At 41.6% G+C, this 25,309-nt stretch overlaps 1 protein-coding gene across 1 annotated transcript in view; it reads right to left on the bottom strand.

Annotated features, from left to right (window-relative positions):
* The window catches only part of ofcc1 (orofacial cleft 1 candidate 1), an 88,875-nt gene that overhangs the window by 28,341 nt on the left and 35,225 nt on the right, over window positions 1-25,309 (bottom strand). Inside the window, exons 15-19 of the mRNA XM_037757599.1 lie at window positions 22,905-22,996; window positions 20,969-21,114; window positions 5,886-6,137; window positions 2,352-2,604; window positions 1,686-1,849 (exon numbers count right to left, since the gene is read on the bottom strand). Coding sequence (XP_037613527.1) covers window positions 1,686-1,849; window positions 2,352-2,604; window positions 5,886-6,137; window positions 20,969-21,114; window positions 22,905-22,996 — 907 coding nt within the window. The remainder of the gene's footprint in view (window positions 1-1,685; window positions 1,850-2,351; window positions 2,605-5,885; window positions 6,138-20,968; window positions 21,115-22,904; window positions 22,997-25,309) is intronic.

Raw genomic sequence — 25,309 nt, 5'->3', positions numbered from 1 at the left:
AGGATAGAGATGTAAAAACCGCATCACTGATGTGTATATTTGCAGCCAGTGAATAAAGGCTGCCTAAAATGTAATTAAAAAAGGATAACAGTCCATTCTATCTATACATATAGCCCCGGGCATTTTTTTTAGAAATAGGTCACGCTCTGTGTCAGAGCCCCTTCCTTGCAGCCAATAGGAAACTGTAACCCATAAAATTATCAGCCTTGCTTCAGCCTCGTGGCCTACATTCAATACAAACCCGCGTGGCGGTTGAGTGGCAGAAGTCATTATTCCCGGCTGCTGTTTTAATATTGTCCATTTAGCTGGAGCCCGATAAGCGTCCCGCTTACTGAAATTAGATGGCACCCTCTCCTCGGCCGCCAATCTCAAACTGATTAATTCAATAAGGGTTTTCTTACATTTTGAGCCGTTAATGGAATTTGGTCGTATATGAGGGTGGGAGAACACACCTTGGATGAATACTGAGTTACATTATTCAGTAATTTATCACCCGCCCTTCTACTTTTTTTTACCTCCATGCTGCAAGAAAATGATGTCCCTCTATTATTTAAAAAGTGCAATAGTCATCCTTTAAGCTGGAAATTTGGAATCAGTGGTTGTGCAGTGCATGTTTAAGTCCGCCCTGCCATTGCAATGCAGAGCCAATCTCCTGTCATTTTTCTGAAACGGAGGAAAAAAAGGCGATGTTTGACTCAACAGTTAGGGACCAGGAAGCTTCTAACAGCTCCATAGAGGACACGCAGGCCTCGTAGAAAAATGTGTTAAAAACCTTAGGAAGTGCATGTTTCAGCATGTGTGACCTCAATCTGCAAGACGTGAGTGAAACGCATAGTGCAGTAAGATAGAGTATGTGTGTTCACCACCATGTAGATGCAGTCCATTTCAATATGTATGAAACCTGCAGTGATAGCAACCATGCAAAACATTCAGCCTAATCGTATAATGCAAGAGGGGGGGGGGGGGGTTTATGTTCATGCTATATCAAAACACATCTAACTTTTGAATTAGAAACGCTTTCGATTTTCCAACCAATTGCAGAGTATGGTGCATTCAAAAAAAGGCAAACTGCATGTGTGTATTTCTGCTTTTGTGTCTGCTAACTCAATGTGTGTGCGTGCGTGTAGATGTGTGATGCTGATGCATAACTGCATAAGTAATTCCATGCGACTATAAAATCAAAATGGATTAGATCAACATTTGTTTTCATTTTCTGTTGTGTTTTTTTTTTTTGGGCTTTTTTCTGCGGACAGAAAGAAGGAAAGAAATGGTGGATGGGGTGGAACATGGCACGAGGCTGCGGGGGTGGGAGTTATTTCTGAACGGGTGCTTGAGAATAGTAGGCTGGTGAGGGCCGGAGTTGTTTTCAAAGAGGGTCTTCCTCTTCATTGGCAGACTGTCCCTACAGGCTGCGTCGATTCACACATACCCAAATGATAATTCCCAGCCAGAGCTGTGTGTGAGATGCTTTTTCAGCCACCAGGAAGGTCAGATAGGGACTCAAAGTCAGGGGTGAGTAAGCAATATGGAATAAAAAAGGAACCACTGGAAACAGAATTGATCGGGAACCTGCTCATTTGCTGTGTTTTGCCTCAGTGATACACCATGGTACTTCTTAATACTGACATGCATTGGCCAAATTATCGGAATTGTATCAGGCCGTCATCTTCCTGCTTGTGTCTCACCTGAGTATGTTAATAGAGAGGATGGTGATGGAGAGCAGGAAGATGACTGCGTACAGGAAGAGAGTGATGATCACTCCCGCCACACCCGATTGGTCCACTCGATAGAAGTGCCAGTAAAGCTTGGCTGCGTCACCCACCGGTGTGTCCGGGCTGTAGGCGAGACGCTGAGGAGACGGAGATTGAAAGAAAAGAAGAAGAAAAAAGAACAAAACTGTTATAAGGCTGGACATTTGCAATATGGAGAAGCTCTTGGCCAGGACAGAGATTGATCAAGGGGGGAAGTTTCACATGGTCAGCTGTGTTTCTCTCACTCTACATCTTACATTGCTGACTTTTTAAAATGAGAAATTGAACAACAGTTTGGATTAATTTAATACAAAGACTTATTTGACAACGTCACAATGTCATTTATATAGGATTTGACATAGACATCACCTCTTGTCAACTGTCAACAGTCCAAATCATCCATCATCTCTTCACTGACAAAATCCAAGCCGCTGCCAAAAAAAGACACCCATCTAACCTTGCACATTTCCTTTCTCAACCTCTCCCCCCTCCTCCCCCCCCCCCCCCCCCCTTTTTTTGTAATCTAAAGTCACTTTGCCAAGATAAAGTGAACTCCTATTTAAAGTGCACAAGTGTCCAAGTTATTTTTAAGTGACTTACCCCGAGGACGGCGTCCACTGCAAAGACCGCCAGGGGGTCGAGGACTGTCCACACTCCCTGAGCCATGATAAACTTTGACGTGAAGGAAGGGAGTGAGCCAAATATCTGTTGACAGCCCCATCTGATCAGAACCAGCAGGAACGTTGCTGCGTTCAAGGTCAGGGGACCCACCACCACCATCGCCAGCTCCTCCCGGGTGTGGAGCAGAGAGCTCTGGTACACGAGGTCCACCGTGTGCGCGTGGAACTGGAATCTGGCGGGAGAGGAAACGGAGGCGTGTGATGTGGGTAGAGTGTGAAGAGTGTGTGCATGTGTCAATATGCGTGTAGTATATTTGTGTTTGTGATGCTTTGCAGCTCAAGGGCAACTGGTTCCAGCAATTCACACACTGTGTTGTATTGTTTGTGGTTGATTCAATCATATTTAATTAGTTTGATGACAATTAACATTGTAATTAGCTGTTTTACTAGTATATGCTGCCTTACTGGTCACATGATATGTTTTAAGACAACTTATATAATACTTTACTATATTATACTTATAAACATAATGTCAGTTGATTAAAATATTTAATCGCAATTATTCATTTATTTTTTATCTGTTCAAAATGTACCTTAAAGGGAGATTTGTCAAGTATTTAATACTCTTATAAACATGGGAGTGGACAAATATGCTGCTTTATGCAAATGTATGTATATATCTATTATATTCCTTTGGGTTTATAGTTTCATATGATACCATATCTTCACTCTAGCTTTAAAACTGAGCCTGTTACAACCGAATAATCGCAAGTTGCATTAATGCGATAAAGAAATTAGTGGTGTTAAAAAAAAAAAAATTGCGTTAACGTGTTACTATCACGTTAACTTTGACAGCCCTAATACATATATAATAACAGATTAAACTTAAAAAAGTAAAATACATCCAACGCTGACGGAACGGCATTAACACCTGTGCTGTTACTTGAGAGAGCTTCTTCTTCTTTCTAGCCCCCTATTGTAAGCTAGACTCCCCATTTACTGCAAGCCTCATGAGTTTCCTAATCTTCCCATCAGTCAGGAGAAGGTAGAGCCAGTGGTGGGAGAGGAGAGGTCCAGTTTTTGCTCATTAATTTCCATCTGATTTGCTCCAAGAGTCAAGCTTCTCTCAGATTCTGTCCATTAATCTGACAGTGGAGGTCCATTGGTGTTTTTTTATCTGAGGCAGATCTCCCAACACACAGATACAATCCTCCAAAAGTCCCTTTTTAGAGCGCAGAGATTACCTCACTGAATGACCGGTACAGACAGAAGAGTTTAAAGCTATTTTTAACATTATAGGCTTCTATTTTTTTCCAGATAAATTGCACTGTTAAATCTCATTCCAAGAATGACAGGGGGGAATATTTCATTTATAGTGGATCTTGACATAATACGATGAAACTTTCCAGTTCAATAAATCGTAACAGCATTTTGACTTTGGCAGCATCGTTCCATATCAAACATTGACGGTCATCATTCCATATCAAATCTAATTTGGTGTCTCTTCAAATGTGATATTTGAAATTTCAAAACTGCATGTGGTAGTTATGTAACGGTCTGAGCATGTGCAGTGCTACTGTCAGGTAATGTGGCTCTTGAACAGCGGTGGAAAGTAACTAAGTAGATTTACTCAAGGAGAACAAAGTACTTGTTCTTTATGTGAGTATTTTCATTTGATGCTACTTCATACTTCTACACCACTACATTTCAGAGAGGAATATTGTACTTTATACTGCACTTACACTTTCTTTCAGATAAGATTTATTTTAAAACCCTATAATGAGCATATATTACATTGTATTTTACACTGTAATAAAGTACACTTAACTACCCAACAGGACAATAATGAATATTGGCCCTCCCTGACCCAGCTACAAAAATGCTGCTTAAACATTGATGCATGAGCAATAATCGTCCAATAATATAATATATAATAATATATATAACTGACAGGGGTAATTGTACATAATGAGTACTTTTACATTTACTTTTAGGTAAGTACAATTTTGTACTGTAGTAATATCACTAGGGCTGTCCTCAACCAAAGAAATTCTTAGTCGACTAACACTCGTACGATTTTGTTGACTAATCGATTAGTTGATTTAATCGACAGATCTGTAAAACTGAGTTTCTCCACAAAGACAAACACAAAAGCACCACTTTAAATCTTGTGTTTACCAGAGAGATGTGCTCAGAAGTTGTTCAGCATGAAAAAGCATTAAAAAAATAACTGATCGATTAAAGAAATCTTCGCCGACTAAGACCAAATCGATTGATTAGATGACTAATGGACTAAGAGGGGGAAGCCTTATATATTAGACTGTTGTTTTACTTATGTAAGTATATAAAAAAAACTACAAAATAAAAAGGAAGGAAGAAGAGCTCATAGGTGGCTGAAGTAACAATCGGGCCAGAGACTGTTGCTCCTGGGCACACTTTGCTGTCCACTGATGTCCACGAGTGGGGAGGAAGGAGGCAAAAAGAGACAGAGTTAGAGAGGAGGAAAAAAACAGAGCGAGATAAAAAAAAACAAGAAGGGAGGGAGGCCTGTCATCACACTCTGACTGTCACTTGGCCTCTCTCGCTCTCTCTCACTGGGCACCACCAGCTCTGGCCATCGCATGGAGAGAGAAATGCTCGGAGGGAGAGCAGCAGATTTGGACATGTGGAAGTTGTCATCCGACGTTGACCCCCTCTGTTTTTCGCATTTCTGTTTTTTCACCTCCTATCCACCCCCTCAGTCCATCCTTTTGTTTTGATTCCGTCACTTTTTTTTTTTCCTCTCCCTCTATCACTTTCCATGATTTAACACGTCATGTTTTCACCCCCATGTTATTGTAATAAAAACCTGCTTGTATGCATGTTTGCAGCCAGTTCTTTTTTATTGTGATGAATTAAATCAGCACCACATGCCATCGAGATGTGATTTAACAGTGCTGTGGTATCTTATTGCTGTTTATTATCTACGCTGTGTACCGAATAATAACAATAAATTCCTTCCAAATAATGTAGCCTTTTGGGACTTGAATCCGCGTGGTGAAATCAGCAAACTCCCCCAGCAATGGTTTGTTAATATTGAGAGAGTCTTGTTAAAATGTTAATGGGGGGATTCCAAACAGATGATTTGGGCGTATCCCGGGTGTGTGTGTGCATGTTTGCCAACACGCACTCACACAAACCGCACATCCTTATTCTCTCCTCTGCTCCTTAACCCCTGCACATCCCATATCACAACCCTGCTTTGGATGTCTGTGCTTCCGAGCTTGGATGCATGCGTTGTGTGTGTGCATCCGCAATTTGCCGATGTGCTTCGGCATAATCTATGTATGTATCGGCCCTCCATGTAAAAGGATTTATGTCAGCAGTGATGCGTGTGCTCAAAGTGTCTATGTAGTTCTGCTCTGTGTGAGTGTATCCATACGCTCCCTCACCACCCGCCAATACGTGTGTGTGTGTGTGTGTGTGTGTGTGTGTGTGTATGAGTGCAGGGGAATATCAAAGGAAGCAAACTCACTTGTTGACAGGAACTGCTATGGCCTGGAGGTAGAGCCACTGGCTGCAGTAATGCAGGTAGAGCCTCACAAACCACATCAAAGCCAGCAGCAGCATAATGAGGCCGAGCTGCCGAACGGAGCCACGCCAGCTACTATGCGGCTGTTGTTGCCGCGGCAACGGCAGGCCCAGCTCGGACGGCAGCATGCGGAGGGCCAGGCGGGCTCGCTCGGACAGGCGCGAGGGGCGGGAAGCAGATCCGGTCAGCGCTGATCTGTTTTTTAGACAGAGGAGAATCAGACACACCACACATGACAACATCTTATCTCTACTTTTTTCGTTTCAATATCTCTCCTTTCATTCTTGACATTTTGCGTTACACTTTCAGCTAGATGGCTTAAACAGAGGGTGATTAAACAGTTCCTTCGTGCCAATGGGTGACGGTGTGAGTAAAGATCATCTAAATAGCAACATGTACCCTGTAGACCTCAGCAGGTACAAATATAAAGTGAGTTACAACACTAGATGTTATGTATATGTGTGCATGTGTGAATTCACAGTTCAAATACTTCACTTTTCTGTGCATTACATATGGTATTCATTTTTTTTACCATCTTCAGATGCATGCAATAAATAATAGGTAGGGAAATGTAGTATTCAAATTGACACACATTCACACACAAACAGATAGGAATCCCTTCCAGCAGTGCTCAGCTTCCCTCAGCACCTCTGCGCCGCCCTTTGTCAGGCCTGCTCAACTATTCCCTTTCATATAGAGGGCACAGATGGAACAGAGGAGTGGAGAGGAGAAGAGAGGAGAAGAGAGGAGAAGGGAGGAGAGGAGAGGAGAGAAGAGGAGACAAAAGGAAAGGAAAGAAAAAGAGAGAAAACAAAAGGAAAGGAAAGGAGATGAGAGGAGAGGAAAGGAGAGGAAACAAAAGGAAATGAGACGAGAGGAGAAAGGAAAGGAAAGGAAAGAAAAGGAAAGGAAAATAGGAGAGGAGAGGAGAAGAGAGGAGACAAAAGGAAAGGAAAGGAAAAGAGAGAAAACAAAGGGAAAGGAAAGGAGATGAGAAAAGAGGAAAGGAGAGGAAACAAAAGGAAACGAGACGAGAGGAGAAAGGAAAGGAAAGAAAAGGAAAGGAAAAGAGGAGAGGAGAGGACATGTTACAATGTGCTCATAACATTATAGCATAAAAAACGTCATCCACATCACATACAACACTATACAGTGTGTGTCTGTGTGTCTAGTGAATTAGTGAGTATAGTTACAACGTGCATAGAAATCTTTTTATTATAGTTTGAACATGTTAACACAAGCAGACACTGATGACCCTCATCGTCTGGCTGGCAGTAATTAGACGAAGGCTAAAGTAGGTGTGTACAGTAGAGCTATGGTTAGCATCACAGAGTGTGACTTAAGGCCTTTGCCTGTGGACATCTCTGTGTCTCACCACTGTGTCCCAGAGCACAGTTGGAATTCACTTTGTAGTGTGTATCTAGGGAAAACGGTACACTGCCTAAAGACGAAAAACAGAATCAATTGTATTGCCCCCCCCCCCCCCCTTTCCCCTTCCCCCCTTCCCTTACCAAATAATTAGGCTTGCATCAAAATGCAGCATTGTGTTTTCTTCTGCTTGCATCGCCGCTGAAATATGAATTGTCACACAGCTGCATTTAAAACAAAAAGAGATCATCTTTCCTGTTCCTGTGAGGTGGGTATACTCTCTGAAGTGTTAAATTATTTGAAGTTATCAAGTTCCTCAGTGGATGCACACGAGAGCGGTGGTGCGGCGTATGGTACACGTGGGAGAACTCGAGATCCATTCAGAAAATGCTCAGTCAACAGTTTGGGCTGATAAATATTCATAGCTTGGCTGAAATAAACTCGAGCAGAGAGGATAAACATCTGGCGTACAAGTCAGTTACCGGTCAGTTCTGTGGTGGAGAATTTAAACTACAGCATGTATCCCAAGTGTCCCACTGTATATATACTGTATGTTTCCTGTGTGAGGTTAGTGAGATGCTCTGCATTCAAGATAATACATGCAATAGAGAGGATTAAATATGCATCTATTGCTTTTCATTACATGTAAATTAAATCATCTGAAGGCATTGTTTACTGTTGTTGTTTTTTTTACTCTGATATTAATGTTACATGAGAACAGCAGTACGTAGTAAAAGAACAAACCGTCAGCTCTTTATAATGGGATGCCACAGCCTCCATATTAATGAATGACACTGACATTAAAGCAGCGGTAGGCAGTTTTTGGCATCATTGGGCAAAAATTCCATAATAACCTTTCAGCAAATTGTAATTCGAGTGTTCTGAGAGAAAACTAGACTTCTGCACCTCCTCATGACTCTGTTTTAAGGATTTAAAAAATCTACTCCATGACTGGTGACTTCCAATCACAGGTCATTTCAGACAGAGTGTTCCTATTGGCTGTTCATTCAACGGAGGCAGCTGTCAATTACTCGCGAACTCTGATCAAACGGTCAAACTAGGCAGCGCTGATCAAATATGAATCAATATGCTGTTACTGTAATGCCTATTTCTGCAAGAAATAGGCATTACAGTAACAGCATATTGATTCCTATCTAATCAGCGCTGCCTAGTTTGACCGTTTGATCAGAGTTTGTAAGTGATTGACAGCTGCTCATAGATGGCAGACTCCAGATCAGCTCTGATTGGTTGTTTTCTTCCAGTCTGTGAAATCTTGCAGATGCCATTAGGAGCACTGGAGGACACCGGAGGACACAGAGGCACATGATTTTTTTTTCAGATTACCTGTCTCATGCACTACTGTCAGGATATAGTGACCGTTTTATAATTATAATTGATCCAATCCTACCTACTGCTGCTTTAAAAGGTAGCTTTAAAGTCACTACCCTGAATATTTACAATAAATAAGCCATACATGACACTTTAGATTTACAGGAGATATTGCAAACATAAATATGTTGGCTGTCAGGTCACTGCAACAAAAACATGTTTTACTGTGATGTTGAAGAGTGTGCAATTCCGGTGTCAAGTCTATGATAGTACAAGATTTTGACGCAAACCGAAAGATGATAATGTTTGAACAAATGTGTGTCTCTGCTTCTCTATTATGATTTTGACAAAAGGCACTTCCATTCTGTTCCAAAGCTTTATCACGACTTGCTCCACTGTGTGGTATAAAACTGCTTTCCGCACGTCTGCGAAAGTGGAATTACAGAGTAGACAAAAAAAAAGCAGTGCGTCACAGACACGGCCAAGATGCTACCCTGTCAAGTGACATTAAACGAAAACAGCAAATACAACCTGACGCCCATCTTTCATATAATGAAGATATTGATGATGCATGAAAGAGGAATATTTTTAGCCGTCTTCGTGCGGCGGCCTCTTCCAAAGGAAACTGGTAACATGATGTGAAATCTGTTATCGCCACTGAATTGATTTCATTATGGCACCTCCAATTACAAAAGTACAATACAGGAAAAGATGGGAAAGGCAGGGAGGGGGTGGAGGTGTGGGCTTTTTATCTCGCAGGAACGAAGGATGTTTCACAGCTTGTCCCCTGAACGACTGATAGCATGTGGCGTAGCGGCACCAGAGATGAAACTAACCATTTCAACAGGCATGCATTGGCACATAATATACTATATTTTAATTGTAGTATTCTGTGAAATCTGGGCCAGAAGCTGTTCCTTCATTATCTCAGTTCTGATATGTTTGTTGTTCAATTCCAAGTCATCAAAGCGCATTGCAAAAGGACTCATCGTACTCCTTAAACCTTGCCACAGAGTGCCAAAGCCTGTAAATCACATTTAACTAGCGTATATCTGTCAACCATTGGAGCGAGAACCATCTCCTGGACCGGTTTTCCCAGGCTGTGTCCCTTAACGTTGTTCGGCATGACAACAAACGGGAGCTGTGCTCTCAAAAATAGCACAAAGTGAATAGCAAGTACAGACAAGTATTAAACCTCTAAGACGGCATGGGTAATGAGAGATGGAAGGGCGGGGGAGGAGAGGAGTACAGTGGGGTGTTACATTTTAAATAGCAGATTTATGGTGAGAAGGCTCCAGGGCCGAGGAGAGTGAAGGTAACCCTCAGAACCCCTCTGCAGTGCCCTGATGGCTTAAACCCTCCAGTCTAAGGCCACTTAAAGTATTGGACTTATCCCTTTTATTTTGAGGATTAAGTTATTTTCTGTCACTTTCTTATTTGGGCCACCGGCATTGTTTATAAATGCACTAAAACCACACATCTTTCCCCACATAGTCGAAGAATGGTTTGCTGTTGGGGAAAAGAGAAAAAGCAAACGGTGTGAAAATAGACTTAAAAGATTGGCAGATAACGTGATTGTTTCCTTAGTGGCCCAGATGCATGAGTGTTGAGGTGATTATGGAAGTGTGATTATCTTAGGTGTCAAGAGATAGGACTGATACCACATCTTTGTTTACATTTCATTTTTTTGAAGAATGCTAAGCATGCATTTGTTTTGGATTGTGACAGTATCTGTCATCTGTCCTCTGTGGGTTACACTACTAGCTCCTTTCTGACGCGTTATTAAGGCTTTGATTGTTGTTGAACAAAGAATGAATTGTGCAACTTGTAAACGAATGTACGAACAACTGATTCAAACAGAACACGAGACAGCCTTGGCTGTTTCTTTAGGTTTAACAGGTTGAACATTTGCATGAATAACCTGCAGCACTTTATTATTACCTCTGCCAGGAGATAATGAGATCGGTCGTGTGTGCGTGAGTAAGAGTGCGTCTCTGCGTCTGTCCACGGCTAATCTTGCATATCTAACTTTTATTGCCTGTATGATACTGCCATTGATTGACTGCTGACTCCTCGCTCATTACTCTTCACTGGCCCCCGGCCGGTAGGGGCCGCACAGTGGGGGAAAACGGTTTGCTCAGTTTTATTGTTTTGGATGGTGTGTTTGGCTATCAGCTAACAGCAAACTGAACTACACACAGAGCTGAGTGCATCGCCACCGCTAAAAGCTAACGGAACTACACACACAGCTAAGTGCATCGTTGCCGCTCAGCCGCTCTGAGGCCTGAGACAGTTATTTTGTGCCTTTATATTGTGTATCAGCCTCACATTTACACACGTTTTGTTGAACAAATAGACTTGGAGCCCTAATAAACGCTTCAAGTTGCGTTGTGAGAGACGTGCAAGTGAAAAACATATCTGATACATGATGTGTCATACGGGTTGTATTCATTTAATCAAACATTACAGCAGTAGTCATTGCAGACACACCTGACGGAGATCTGCACTCCACTGAGTGCACCTTTCTTTTTAACCCCGTGTTGCATAAACATGAACAAATGTACATACACAACAATCCCAGTTTATAAATCATGTACAGATGCTACAATGATTCTCACAGTAGAAGCGTCAACTGCCGATTTATTGCATCTACGCAGAAGCACATAAGTTTACGTAATGATTGGCATGTAAGAAGGGCTTTGCACAGGTGGGGCAAATATAATACAGGAAGCTATGAAACCTCACAAAGTGGAAATCACAAAGAAACCTGCTCCCACAAGATGTATTAAATGATAATCATTGGTTACTAAGCTGGTATCATTTTCCAAAGCACCTTGAATGTGTGTGTGTGTGTGTGTGTGTGTGTGTGTGTGTGTGTGTGTGTGTGCATAAAAACAAGTTGAACAAAGTAGCAGTATATGGCTGCAGGGCTTTTAGATAATTGAGTCATTTTTATATCATCTTGTGAGAAGTTTTATTTATACTGAAAAAGAATTACAAAAAATACAAAAATAATGCCACGGATTTAACTTTCTGCTCCCTCTTTCTCTCTCTTTTAATTTTATTTGTTCCAAGAACAATTACCTACCATTTGGGGGCTTTATAAGCACAGCTTTTTTTTACAGAGACCCTGGCAAAGCGAGAATACACATAAATGAGTTTCATTGACAAAATGGGAGCACAGTGGCAGGTATTTGGGGTGTAGTTAAAAGAGAATTATGGAATAGTGACTCAGCTGCAGAACTGGAGTCCATCACCATGTAATTAAAATAGTACAACGATGCACCACCAAATTATCAGAATTATTTGCAGCTGACAGGGAGTGGAGGAGAGCATAATCAGAAGCAGGGAAAAAAAGAAATGTTCCACTTAATTAGGAATCCATGTTTGACTAATAGTTGGCTGCTCATTTTTACAATGCGAGGGAGGTTCTTGCATGCAGGCGAGCATATGAGGGCAATGGAAAAGACCACAAGTGTTCTGTGCTGTTGATCAGCCAGCAGTGGGTGAGATGCAATGCTGGCACAGAATCGCAAGCTCATACAAATGTTGCATTGATGATTATATCATATTTAATGTCAAATCAAGTGGACTGGGAAGAAACATTGGGAATTCTGAAAGATAAAAGACCATCAAAAATGATCTGTTGATTTATAATTGACTCAGATAAAAACATAAATTACTATTCATTTCGTATGATCAATAATTGTGTGTGCAATTGTTTCAAAATCTTTAAAGGAATTGTTCACTTAGGAGTAACTTCCTGGAGTGTCCGCTAGTTACTTGGCAACCTCACGACAAAGACAAGACAGGAAGTACTGCGCCAAGAAATGGTCATGGCTAAAAGGTAGCACAGAAATAGTGAAACTCTTGCGAGATGGTTACGGTTAGCCATTGACCTTGAATGGTTAATGTTAGGATAGATCATTGGGCAGTCTTGCAAGAGTTTTTGCAAGTTTTCGCAATTTGCAGATTATCTTCTAGACCCCACCCCAAGAAATAATCCAGTACATAACCCATTGTTTATGCTATGTTTGGATGGATTAACAAATGTTTAATAAATGAGGTTTAGAGGTGCGGGTAGGAGGATTTTGTTACCCTTGTACAGAGCCAGGCTAGCTGTATCCAGTCCAATACGCTAATATGCTTTGTTTAATGGCAAAGCTCTAAAGCTGCTAGTCAAATGACCATTCAACAACATGAATTTGATCAGCGACAATCCAGTTTTGTGACTCTTAGGCTGGGTGTTGTTTAAGAACATTACAATGACAGTCCCAATACCAGTACCCTTAAAGTGATACTGAAACCAATAGAGTACTTCATTCAATACCAATCATGTGAATGGAAGCTGTGTGTGTGTCCCACTGGCTAGCTAATCAACAGCCACACTGCACAGCGCTCATACAGCAGTTACCGCTGATAATGCCATCCCCCCAACCCACAGTGGCGGGACTGCGTTGTTGCGGAAATGTGATGCCCACCCTCTTGTTCCCCCCCAGGTTAAAACTGTTAGCTCTGTCTGCACTGTTGCTGTTGTTAGCGTTGATTGCGCTGTTAGCCACGTTAGCTGCTAGCCACCGGCTCAGACATCTCCATGTTCAGAGCCATGTGCAGGCAGGCAATCCCGGCTGTAGGGGTTGTAGCTGCTGCGGTAGTGGGCCAAGCACACGTCGCATTAAATCGAACGCTTGTGGAAATTGGCTGCGAGCAAAACCACACAAATAGTAATTGTTTTTCTAGGTCTGGACACAAAAAGGATAGATTGCAGGTATTGTTTGACTGGAGAAGTTTCGACACTACTTGGTACTGGGTTATTTCGGTCGATGCCTAACGCCCAGCCCCAGTGACTCATTCCTGCACTGGGCAAACAAATTTCTCCTGCAAAAATGTGTTTTGGCCTCACCACACACCTTGGAATAGTTTAGATGTATACATGAGGTAGCCGTTTCATTGCCATGCAACATGTGGCGTTTTTATGGAGCGCCTGACTTAGCACGAGAGGGGATTAAAACATGGAAATGGCAGGTCCCTTGGTGCGCCATAAACTAGGGTGGAAACATTTCAAATGCAGATGCACCTGGGATCAACAAACACAGAGACTTCCCGGGCATTCGTTAAGCACACAGCTACTACAACTACCACCACGGTCCTCAACAATGAAGAACAGGTTGTTTTTTCTCTCTATAAACTTTTTTTGGGAGCAGTGAGGAAAATACTCAAAACATGGTGCCAGTAGATGTGTAATACATCGAATGATTAATGCAGGGCAAATAATAAATGTTCTAAGGAGATCTTTCCATTCATCAATTTGGGTGAGGCGTACAGGGAAGAGTGCTATAGAGGCTGAGTATGGGCCTCCAGAGAGTTGCATCAGTATTTAAATGGCTTTCACTTCTCTGACCTTGCCTCATAACTGCAGGACATTGTCACCAGAGAGATAGAGACAGAGAGAGAGAATGAGGAGAGGATGGCGAGAGACAGATGGAGGCAGAGAAAGTGAGATAAAGGAAAGGAAATAATTATGAGCCAGAGTGACTAACCATGTGTTATATGTGTGTATAGAGAGAGCAATTAAGTGGGTGATGGACAAAGAAAGAAAGTTGTTCTGTGCAAAAGACATGACCTGAAATGCCACCCAGCATCGCAGAGCAGATTAGGCATCTGTACCTCTTGAATCACTCTCTTTCTATTCTATCAGTTGTGTCAATGCGGAAAAGGGCCTCTGAAAACTGTTGTTTCCACATGACTTCTGATGAGGCTGGGAAAAACACCATAAATGGGCTACGGGTTTCTGTTGGGCTGTGTGTTACTCTTATCTCATATATGTGTGCCTCCAAATAAATAAAGCGTAAGACAAACTGTTAAAGGGATAGTTCGGGTGTCTTAAAGTGGGGTTGTATGAGGTACTTATCCATAGTAGGTGTATTACTTACAGTAGATGATGGTCGGCGTGCCCCCAGCTTGGAGAAGCAGACATGAGTACCGACACCGAAGCAAAGCAATGCAATGCTGTGAATGGGGACGGCAGAAAAACATATTTTAGCTATACCTAAAAGAAAGGCTCACCTAAAAAAAAAAGTGTATGCTATATTTAGAATATTTTCGCCTCTTTATCTTGCCGTCAGACAGCCCTTTCCTTTTCCTTTCCGACGGGGAACTGAAAGTGAAACTTATCTATGCTCTCTTCAAAGCCAGCAGGCTCAGATGACAAAAACAGTAAAGATATGTTTCACTTTCAGTTCAGTTTGCCATCTGACAATATTCTAAATATAGCGTACACTTAAACGGATATCAATTTTTTAGGTGAGCATTTCTTTTAGGTGGCTAAAACATGATTTTCTGCCGTCCCCATCCACAGCACTGTATTGCTTTGCTGCGGTGTGGGTATTCCTGTTCATTTCTCCAACCTGGGGGTGTGCCGACTGCCATCTACTGTAAATAATACACCTACTATGGATAAGTACCTCATACAACCCCGCTTCAAAAAACCCAAACTATCCCTTTGACTGCGGTGTCGGCGCAATTATCAATCAAGCACACTCCGGTTCTAAACAGGCAATGGTTAAAAATAAGTGCTGATGACGTCGTGCTCATATATACACAAATGTTCGAATCAAATTCTGATTACATCGACATCTACGACTTGTATTATCAGAGCTGCCAGTCAGGGATGTTTTCCCAAAAGTTCATATTTATTTGCACAGGGCACAGTGTATTAGTGCATGTTTGTGCTACACTGCATTAGCTAACATGTATCTGCATGTACAAATCCACTTTTTAAATTCTCGGGGAGTTGTTTGTTGACTTTTGAAATATTTTTTAGATGTTTATGTCAGACTGGGGAACGAGTGATTACAGATGAAAAAAGAAGAGCGTGAGGGAAGTGTCACCTCTGGCCTAGCTCTCTTTCTCTCACACACACAATCATGCACAAATCACACGCAATCACTCATACGCTCTCACATATAGTTCCTGTCATTTTTTTTCTCTATCCGACCCCCCACCCCACCTCCTCCCTTCCTCTCTCTTACGTGTCTGTGGGAAACACGTTCATTTGACCCAGACCACCAATGGGACCGCAGTCAGCTCTGACTGACAGCCACATCACTGCAGATTAACCAATCATATTGCAACGCAAGCCTGTCAGGGAGCTGACAGCTCTGATTTCCATAAAGGAAGCAGCACGTTGATTGTGTATGTGTGTGAGATCCGAAGTGACCCAGGGCGCGTCTGGCTGCAGAAAACCCTAACATGTGCACTCGGGCCGCGGTAGCCAGGGGCGCCCTCTCTTTCACACATGCACGCACGCGCTTGCGAATGCACGCACGCACGCAGACACATTCCTGCCCCCTCAGCACAGGAAAGCACTAGAGACCCAGGGGTGAACAGCACTGCCATCTCCACCCACCTCTCCTACCAGCATTACATCAGAATTGATTGACCCTTGCACTGAGTTGTGATTTGGAGCTGCAGTGCGCAGGGGATTGACAGCCTGGAACTAGCTGTTATTTCAGGTGGTTTTCTCTCGTTCTCTGTCTGTTACTGCGACACCGATCTCTCTTTCCCTCCATGATAGTTAATGGCTCTTCTTTAGAAAAGGGAATGACACTGCAGGGTGCACGTCTTCCGCACACGATCCTGTGTAGATGAGCTATATAACTGTATACTTACTAACCTTACACTTGAGCATGTACAGTATATGCAAACAGATGGAGGGCACGGAAAGATAGAGACAGAGACACACAGTGAGTGAGTGCTCCGATAGGCTCGGTTGGGGGAAACGGGCGGAGAGGATTGTTGGTCCCCAACGAGGCGAGCTAACTGGGGGAAATTAGGTCAGTGTGTTCCCTCTGACTCCACAACAAGAACAGGCTGTGCACGCGTGTGCGTGCGTTTGTGCACCTACAGCGCCATACTGCACCGTTATAGCAACATACTGTGCAGGTCTGTGCATGTTTGTGTGTGTGACACACGCTGGCATGTGAGCAAATGTGCAACCGCAGGTCGGGCCGGATTTTAATACCAGTGACGATTATTTCCATCATATTTGCTTCTACAGCCAGACTTAATAGTGTTTGATAACTAGCTAGATGGTAAAACTGTATTTATTTGGACTCATCACTCATCTAATTGAAACAGAAAACTAGGATGTAACTAATCATAACATCATTACCAGTAACAAAATAGTTCTGAATATGAAAAAAATTAAGGTTAAGTGGCATTTATCCCCAAATGGCCATACTGTATTTTGGAATAAAAGCTTCGGGGACAGATGGAGACAGTTCTGCAGTCGTTTGGCCTCCGGAGTATGTGGATGCTCTGTTTTATTCTACCTCCCACCATGCTTTGTCTTTACTTTCTCTCTCTCTCTTCATGTCTCCTGATCAGGACAAGTCACACATACTATAATTGATATGAGATTTAGGGGGTATATTTCAATGTAATTAGAATCTTGATAATTGGACTAATTAGATCTAATTGCTATGTGAGAATGACTTTGATTAAAACAGGTTTCTCTCCTCAAAACCTGAGTAAAAAAAAAAAAAAAGAAATAGTTGGGTGACATTGGTGAGACACAATGCTAATTGGCAATAATCATGGACGCATGAAAATCTAAATTTGTATTAGTAACAACAGATCGGAGCAACTGATAAGTAATTGTTAGGATGTAAGTTTTTTAAATGTAAAATGTTTGTAAAGCTTAAATGCGAGCTAACAACAGTAACTTATCACCGTGCTGAGTACATTTAGTGTAAAGTACGGCTAAAGTACCCTCTAAGGTGTGAAATTAATTCAGTCTGAGCATGTTTACCTTTTCTAGAAGTTGTTGCCGTGCCGTCCGAAAGCATTAAATTGGCCCTATCGAATTACAACAGCTGTATTGAATCAGGTGCTTTGATTTTGCTCAGTGCTATTCTGTGAGAAAAAAAAAAGGTGGTTAAGATTACACTTGTAGACATCAAATGAGCTGGAAGGTCGGCAGAAGCCTTTCATGCATGTTCAAACAGATAGCAGCAGCATAGGAACTCCAAAAAAAAAAAAAGAGAAGAAGAATCATTCCTGGCTTGTTTTCATTTGCCCAGAATTGACTTGCTACTGTCAATACTTGCAGTGAAAGGTGTATTGTGTTGTCTTTGAAATTGTAATTTATGGTTTACGGTTATTATGATTCCATATACCATGTTGTATTTTTTTTAGAGGGATGGATGTGCTTTTGTGGTTATCAACCAGGAACATTAAATCATTTGTTTTTTAAAAAGTACAATCATTTTTCTAAGTTGTCCAAGTTGTTAAATTCTCTGTTTATATACTACACACATATACTGGAATTTTACTTCCTTATTAAGTTTTGATCAATTTGTGAATTGTAATTCCTGTTAATTTTGAAGACTTTTTTGCCACGTTGTTGGCGTGCAATTTATTATTTTAATAATAAATAACAATTTAATAAATGTATGTAATGTTATCTATGTATTTATTTGTTATATTTTGTTTTATAAAGCAATATTTATATATATTAATATTTAAGCCTGATGTTGCCTTACACATGAAAGATTAATCCCAGTCTCTTCCACACAGAGAAGCATACAGCTTATTAATCATACACTGGTATTGGATCGGTACTCGGTATCGGCCAATACCCAAAATATCAGGACTAAAAAAAACGGATCGGTGCATCCCTAAAAAAAAACAAAAGAAAAAAACATCCACATCTTCTGTTTAAATCATTACTGCTACTTATCATTATCATTATTCACTATCCGCCCTGCCTTGTCTCTTTCCCACTTTTCTTTATCTTTACTCAATAGCCATCCTCGTTATAAACACACCTCACATAATCTTAAATGTCACAGTTCAGTTCAATATAAACTGTCGTAGTGTACTGTACTTGTCTTAACGTCCAAATATCTGTATAAAAAATAAATCTAAGGTGTATTTCTAAGTAGTTCTGGTAGTCTTAGGTCGGGAAAAAGAGGTATTGTTAGTGATACAGTATATTAAGTACATTATTGTAATTTGTGCCAACTTTTATGTGACTGACAATGTGATGTCATTAGATTCATAAACTGTTAGTTGCCACCTGTAACAACAATATTTGATTTTCAGACAATTCAGAGATAGTTGAGTTCTTACTGTAGCATAAAGTTAGGTTTTGAGGTCACACCTACAGCTACTGTACATACAGTGCAGGAGATTTACTTTTGTTATACAGATGTGGAGCTCTGTAAGATCCCAATATATTTCTTTACATTTATTGTACTTAGTGAATAAAGCCTTTGCATTCTGGTGTTAAATATGTCGTGTGATTCTCAGACTATCCTAACTGAATCTTACTGTGTTCTAAGTGTTTCGCTTAATAATGCATGAGCATCTGATTTGCACATTTGTGCCGGGACACCCTATAAAAATCTCAATGAGGCTCAATCTCTCGTGGCTCAATAGATGGCAGTAATATCCCTCAATCACTGCAGTATGAATCCTGATACCCACATGAAATGCATGTATACGCAGACATCCGTGTGCACACATACTGTACACAGACACACAGAAGAGATGATGTGCACATAAACACACTCCCACACGCGGGCACAAATACATATAAACACACAGATGCACTCAAAATGCCAGAAGAGATGGAGATGGAGATGACATCATTACGGCACATAAAATAATAAAAAAAAAATCAGTAAACAATTGCTTTCGTCTCTGTCAGTCCTCAGGTGATGTAGAGAATCCCAGGATAAGTCAAACAGCACAGTGGGAGCGATGGGTGAGGGTATGACTTTGAGACTGCGGTGTCTTTAACTTCATTCTGAAAGCCAACACTGGCACCGTATCTTTCTAATGTTCTGATTAGGCGAGGGCAAAAAAAAAAAAAAAAAAAGCAGCCTTCAGCTCAGAGATACTGTAATGTGTGTGCTTGTAAAGATAAAATCAATAGCGGCAGCACCTTCACAGGGCATCAGGGAACCGCCAGGGCTCCAGCTCAATACAATCCGTACCTATAACTGACAGAAACGTCTCATCTCGCGGAACCCGGCGACTGCTCAGAGGTAAAAAAAGCGGCACTATGAATAATCGTGAAAACCATTTAATTGTGTCCCTTTGTGTGCAGCCTGCCCGGGTTTTTCTGTGTTCGTTTTGTGTTCGCTCTCCCTCAAGATAGTCCCTGTGTCGTCATTTGTTGGCAGGATACGCTGGTAATCATTTGAATTCCCCCAGTATGTTCAGAAGATGTCAGGGAGTAGTCTCTGATCTTGTTTAATATGTGACCAGCAGCTATAAATTACCAACTCCCAGAAATGAGGAAACATGGGTACTTTTAAATCTCCAGGGAGAGCTCTCTTTCTGTCTCCCTCACACACACACACACATAGACTCCCTCTCTTTCTCTCTCTCTCTCTCCCCCCTAGTGTAGTAGTGTGTGTGGTAATCCCCTCCCCTTAATTTAGTTGACGTTCAAATAAAAACAAATACCTGTGACTTTTTTTGTTGAAATAAGCAATTTTGCTTTTAGCCTATTTCGGTGCTCCATGGGCAAACGCGGGCGGCGCTGCACCTTGTTGCGTTTTAACACGTTTGGCCAAGGTGTTTGAAATGCCGTGCTTCCTTACTGCTTTGTTTATATTTCATACATCCCTGTTTTTCTCATTAAAATCAAATGCTGTAAGCCACGGCGAAGTAAAAGGGAAAAACTAATTTTTCCCAAAACCTCCTTTTGTTGCATTTTTGTTATGCGGATGAAACAAATAAACCACACGGTGACATAATGGGTGGAGGTTGAGCAGTGTTTGGTTTGGCTACCCGCAATATTGTTACAAAGCAGATTAGTTTAGATTCTTTTGTCTCAAAACTGTAAATCGCAAAGTGAAATTTTCTCTTATAATTAAACATGTTTTTGCATTTGAGTCCACATTAATTCCGATGAAAAAAAGTTCAATTCAAGTTCTTATTTAAAGTAGAATTTCCCTGCTTTCTAACAAAGTTGTGACTTTCTTTTTATCAGGACAGATTAGGCCTGAGGCTCTGAAAATGACTTATGTTGACAAATTAAAATGTAGCTATACAAGATTAAAGCTATAGCCGATGCAAACTCCATCTAGTTTAGGATTTCCCCTGAAAGACATGTGACCACTGTATCTGTATCTGTACAGGAGGTGTTCTAGGCACATTCTGTTGTCAGCGTCTGTCTGCTTGATGCTGTGCACATCACTGTCTGTGAGTCTCAGGAACCAGTTGTCACCCACGTTTTTTTTTCCTCCTCTTTTTTTTCTCCACGTTTGAATTTTGTGCAACACTGAGGCAGGATAATGAGTGGTGAGACTTACTGTAGGGAGAACGTATACTCCTCCATCTCCTCCGCGGAGAGGTTCTCCGTCGAAGGCTGCATCTTCTGTTTGCCTGCCTGCCGAGGCGGCGCGCTGCCGCCGCTCATGCTGGGGCCGCGGCTATTTGTCTTCTTGATTGGCTTCTTCTGTGAGGAGCAGAAATCGGGGAGAACACATGCGGATGTCATTTGTAATCAAAGCAGGAAGCAGGCCTCGGAATTTATCTTGGGGGATGCACGCGGTGACAGTGACAGTGTGCGTGGCACTTTGGAGCCTTCTCCTATATCTCAGCCGCGCCTCAATTGACACGAGACATGAATGACGGCGAAATCGCATACGGCACGCCATCATTCAAGTTGGAGTTCATTTGGGAAACGTGCGTACAGTGACGGTGGTGTTAAATATGTGATATCTGAGCAGCTGGCACTGTTTTTTTTTCCGCACAAGTCGTTTACTGTCATCGTCATAAACACAGTCAAATGGAGTTAGGAAGTGGGGTTTTAAATATTTCACCGAGGTACTTGGGAGCAGATATTATTTGTTAAGCCGCCAACATGTTAACGGCTTGCTTTCCCTGGCCCTGTCAGCCCTGCCTGTGTTGCCCTTGGGTGGGCTTAGTGCCTTTCTGCTTGAAGTTGTGAAATACTCACTGATGTATGTTAATGAGATCCACAGTTGGAATAAGCAACCTCTCTCTTTCTTCCGCTCCTGTCTCACTCTACCTCTCTCTCCATTTCCTTTCCCTCTCCTCCATCTCTCTCTTTCTGTCTCTCCCTCTGAGATAAACTGGGCCCAGGAAGTAGTAAATGGGCAGGGCCCCATAAAAGCTCCATCCGTTTTCATAGGGCAATCTTTGCCAAAGCAAGCTTGGATTCCAGAGTGATGATCACAATAAAAAGGTGGGAAGGAAAGCGGGAAAGCAAGCGGAGAGAGAAAAAAAATGCAGGAGATATATAAACCACAATGTTCTCCAGTGTCTCCCCACAATAAATTTAATGCAATACCTTAAGAGCGGATTCCGTATATAGCTGGATTCCTGCCCTGTGGGCAAAGTGGTCGCCTGGAGAAAATTCATTTTAATTAGGCCTGCACTGCAGGTTGAAGGGTTGAAATCTGATCCCTTGCGCTCCCAGGCTGGGGCAGGTTGGAGATCACTCCACTTAATCATTAGACAACTGGGTTCCACACCACGACATTTGACAGAGTTAGCAAGGTTTTAAAGGCCAAGAGGAGAAGGAAAAAAAAAACACATGGTCTACAGAGGCTGCAGAGAAATAAAAGCTCATATCAACAAACTCATTTATTTAACAGGTCATCTCTGATTAATGGTCTGGAGAACCTCTTGTACATCAGTAGAAGGAAGTTAGCAAGAATAAAAGACTTGGAGGGGTAGAAGAGGGAGGGGAGGATTGTGTATATGTGTGTGACAGACGGAGGCTTGATGTTGTTCATAGGCTTCTCACTACCTCAACAATAACATCACGACAACAAAAGGCCGCAGCGGAGGCACAATGGCAGGGGCGGACCGGGAGGCAGCAACGCCAGATCAGCACACAGAGTAATTTCGCAATTACCACTTCAAAGTATGGCAGGTAACATGCAGGCTTTGATTAATTTAGCTTAAGTCCTCTGTAGCACAGGAAGAGGCGTGTTTAGAGGGGCTTGGAAAAGAAGAAAAAAAAGGGAGGCCTGGCTGGCATTGCTGATTTCACAGAATTTGAGCTGCTTTGGCTTGTCAAGCAGATCAAAACTGGCTTTGAAGGCTGAAAAATACCTGTTAGTGTGAAATGTATTTTGACAAATCTCAGATAATAAGCCGGGGAGGTGTGTGTAGGGGTGTAGAGAGGGGCGGGAAGGAAAGGGGAAGGAAGGGGAAAGAGGAGAGAGGGTGCTCATTGCAAGGGTAGGAACACTTTCCCTTAAATCACAGTGTTACCTTGTAGTGAATCCCGCCCTCTGCTTTCTCCCGGCACGGATCACTCTTCTGTCCCGTGTTTCCAGAAATGGCTCCCGAGGAGGAATTCTTCCCTGCAATCCCAAAAAAAAGAGAAGTAACGTGCAGTGAGTGTGAAAAAGAATGTTTGTTTTCTTTTGCAAAACCACATCTGGCAATCATAGTGAGGATCAAGGGTGGTTGAGTGGTATTTATATTACAAAATCCAAATGATTACGAGTCAACACTTGTTAAAAGTTCTGATGAAATACGCACAAAAGCAATAATAGAAATTTTAAAAAAAATCATAATTATAAAAAAAAATTATATACTACAATGCAAATTAAAAAAAAGTTTAAATTTAATTACAAAAAATAATTTAAAATTGAGCTAAAATGCTAAAATAAAAAATCCAGGTTTGTAGTGACACTTAAAATAAGAACTGTAAAATATGTTGTTTGCAGTTTACCAAGAAATCAAATACTTTTTGAATACACTGCAAGTGTTGCTGCTTTTGTCTTGTTGTTCTACTCTGAGGCAGGTAGTCAGGATGTTTAGGTGTACTATCTGGAGACTTGCAAAAAGCAACAAAGGCTGATTTGAGTCTTTACAGAGAGAAGCAGGAGTGTTAACTTATAGAGCTCTCACTGCACAGTCATCTCTGTCTCCCACAATCTCAGAGCAGAACACTCCCAGCCTCAACGCTCTAATGTATGCAATTAGAAATGATGAAAAATCGAAAAAGAAATTAAGTTTGGTTGTAATACATTTCCCCATTCTTCTCTTCTTTTGGAAAATTACTTTTGAAGTATTTTTTTCATCCTAACGCTCCTTTTTCTTTTCTCTCTCTCTCTCTCTATCTGTCTCACTCTTTTTTTTTTTTTTGCTGTAATTTAAATGGTAAGCCGCCAGATGTGTGTCTCATGCTTGAAGAGTCGGAGATCTGCATTATTTAGCATATTAACATTCACAGAATTTAAAAAAGGGTTCCTGCATTGCCTGGAGGTTGTAATTAAGTAAACCTTAGCTTGATACATGTAAAAATCTCACTATGTGAAACTTTTTTTCCCCCCGTGGAACCAGTCACATCTATATGATGCATATGGAAACCTCTGCGATGATATAATTTTTTTTTTTTCTTGGCTGCGGGATTAAATATATCAGTGATAATAACTTAAATATAGGCGACACATCAGGAATCCTTCTGACAGCTAAAATGTACTTAAATGGCAGGAGGAGTCTGCTCACTGCTATTTTTAAGCGAGTCTGAAATCAGATTTCATCCTGACACACAGATGTAGTTTTTAATTACCAGCGCTTTGCTGGTAAACATGTGGAGTGCCTACAGTTACGAGGTAATAAGGTTATATTTGCTCTATTCTAGGGGATAAAATAATTCAGATTTCTACATTTTAATGAGATTGCATAACTGGAAAAACTCACTTTATGTCAAGATTCAGATCAGATCAGTCAAATATTTTGTGTACGCAGTGTAAACAGATCTTAATGCCTGGACTTGAAGACAAGATATTTTTTTACGCACTGTGAAAGTGCATTAAGAAATGAAAAATGACTGCCATGAGGAAATGTCAAAGATGGAAAAGCACTTAGAGAGCGAGGGGAGGTGGATCGTATCAAAAGGCACATATCCTTCTGTGTCAAATACACAAAAATGAGTATTTGTTTTTGCATTTTTTCTGACTGTATTCACCCTCAAAGAAAATACAGTACATTCTGCATTTCTAACTTTTAAACCATCCAAAGCAACTATTGTTCATTCAAGTTGTGATGCATTGTTTTAATACTTTATTCCTAATATTCTAAGAAGAAGCAAATATTACCTTTACAGCATGTGTTTTGCTGTGCAAACTGTATGAGACCGAGCAAAGCCAGATGCTTTTTACGCACACACCTCAATCTCTATTAGCAACAACAACAGCAGCAACCGTGGCCTCGCAGAATTGGACCACCATGGATAAGGATGCTTTCTTCGACTGCACAACCACACACACACTCATTACACCGGGCCCCGCTTGCTAATGCGCAGACGCCGTGGAACCAGAAAACGAGCGCGGAGGCAGCATCGACAGCTTCGACAGCTAAGGGCTACGTCTGTGAACTCGGAGCGCTGGAGCTGCCACAACTCCAGCCTCTCCGGGCACTCAAGGCCAACAACAAACTCCTTGTTATCCCCCTGTGCTCTGAGCTGTGTTAAGACCAACACACACACACACACACACACACACACACTCATCCAGTGCACTGTGTTGACGCACCCACACACAGGAAGGCATACAAACAAAGATATTAATATGTAGACACTTGCATACGTGCGCAAACATTTTCCAGGGTAGAAAATACAAATGAGTGCACCTCGCAAGCGCATAACTCAACACACCTCTTTTTCT

Source organism: Sebastes umbrosus, chromosome 21 (assembly GCF_015220745.1).
Source record: "Sebastes umbrosus isolate fSebUmb1 chromosome 21, fSebUmb1.pri, whole genome shotgun sequence".
Classification (NCBI taxonomy): domain Eukaryota; kingdom Metazoa; phylum Chordata; class Actinopteri; order Perciformes; family Sebastidae; genus Sebastes; species Sebastes umbrosus.
This window is presented reverse-complemented; position numbering and strand designations above follow the sequence as displayed.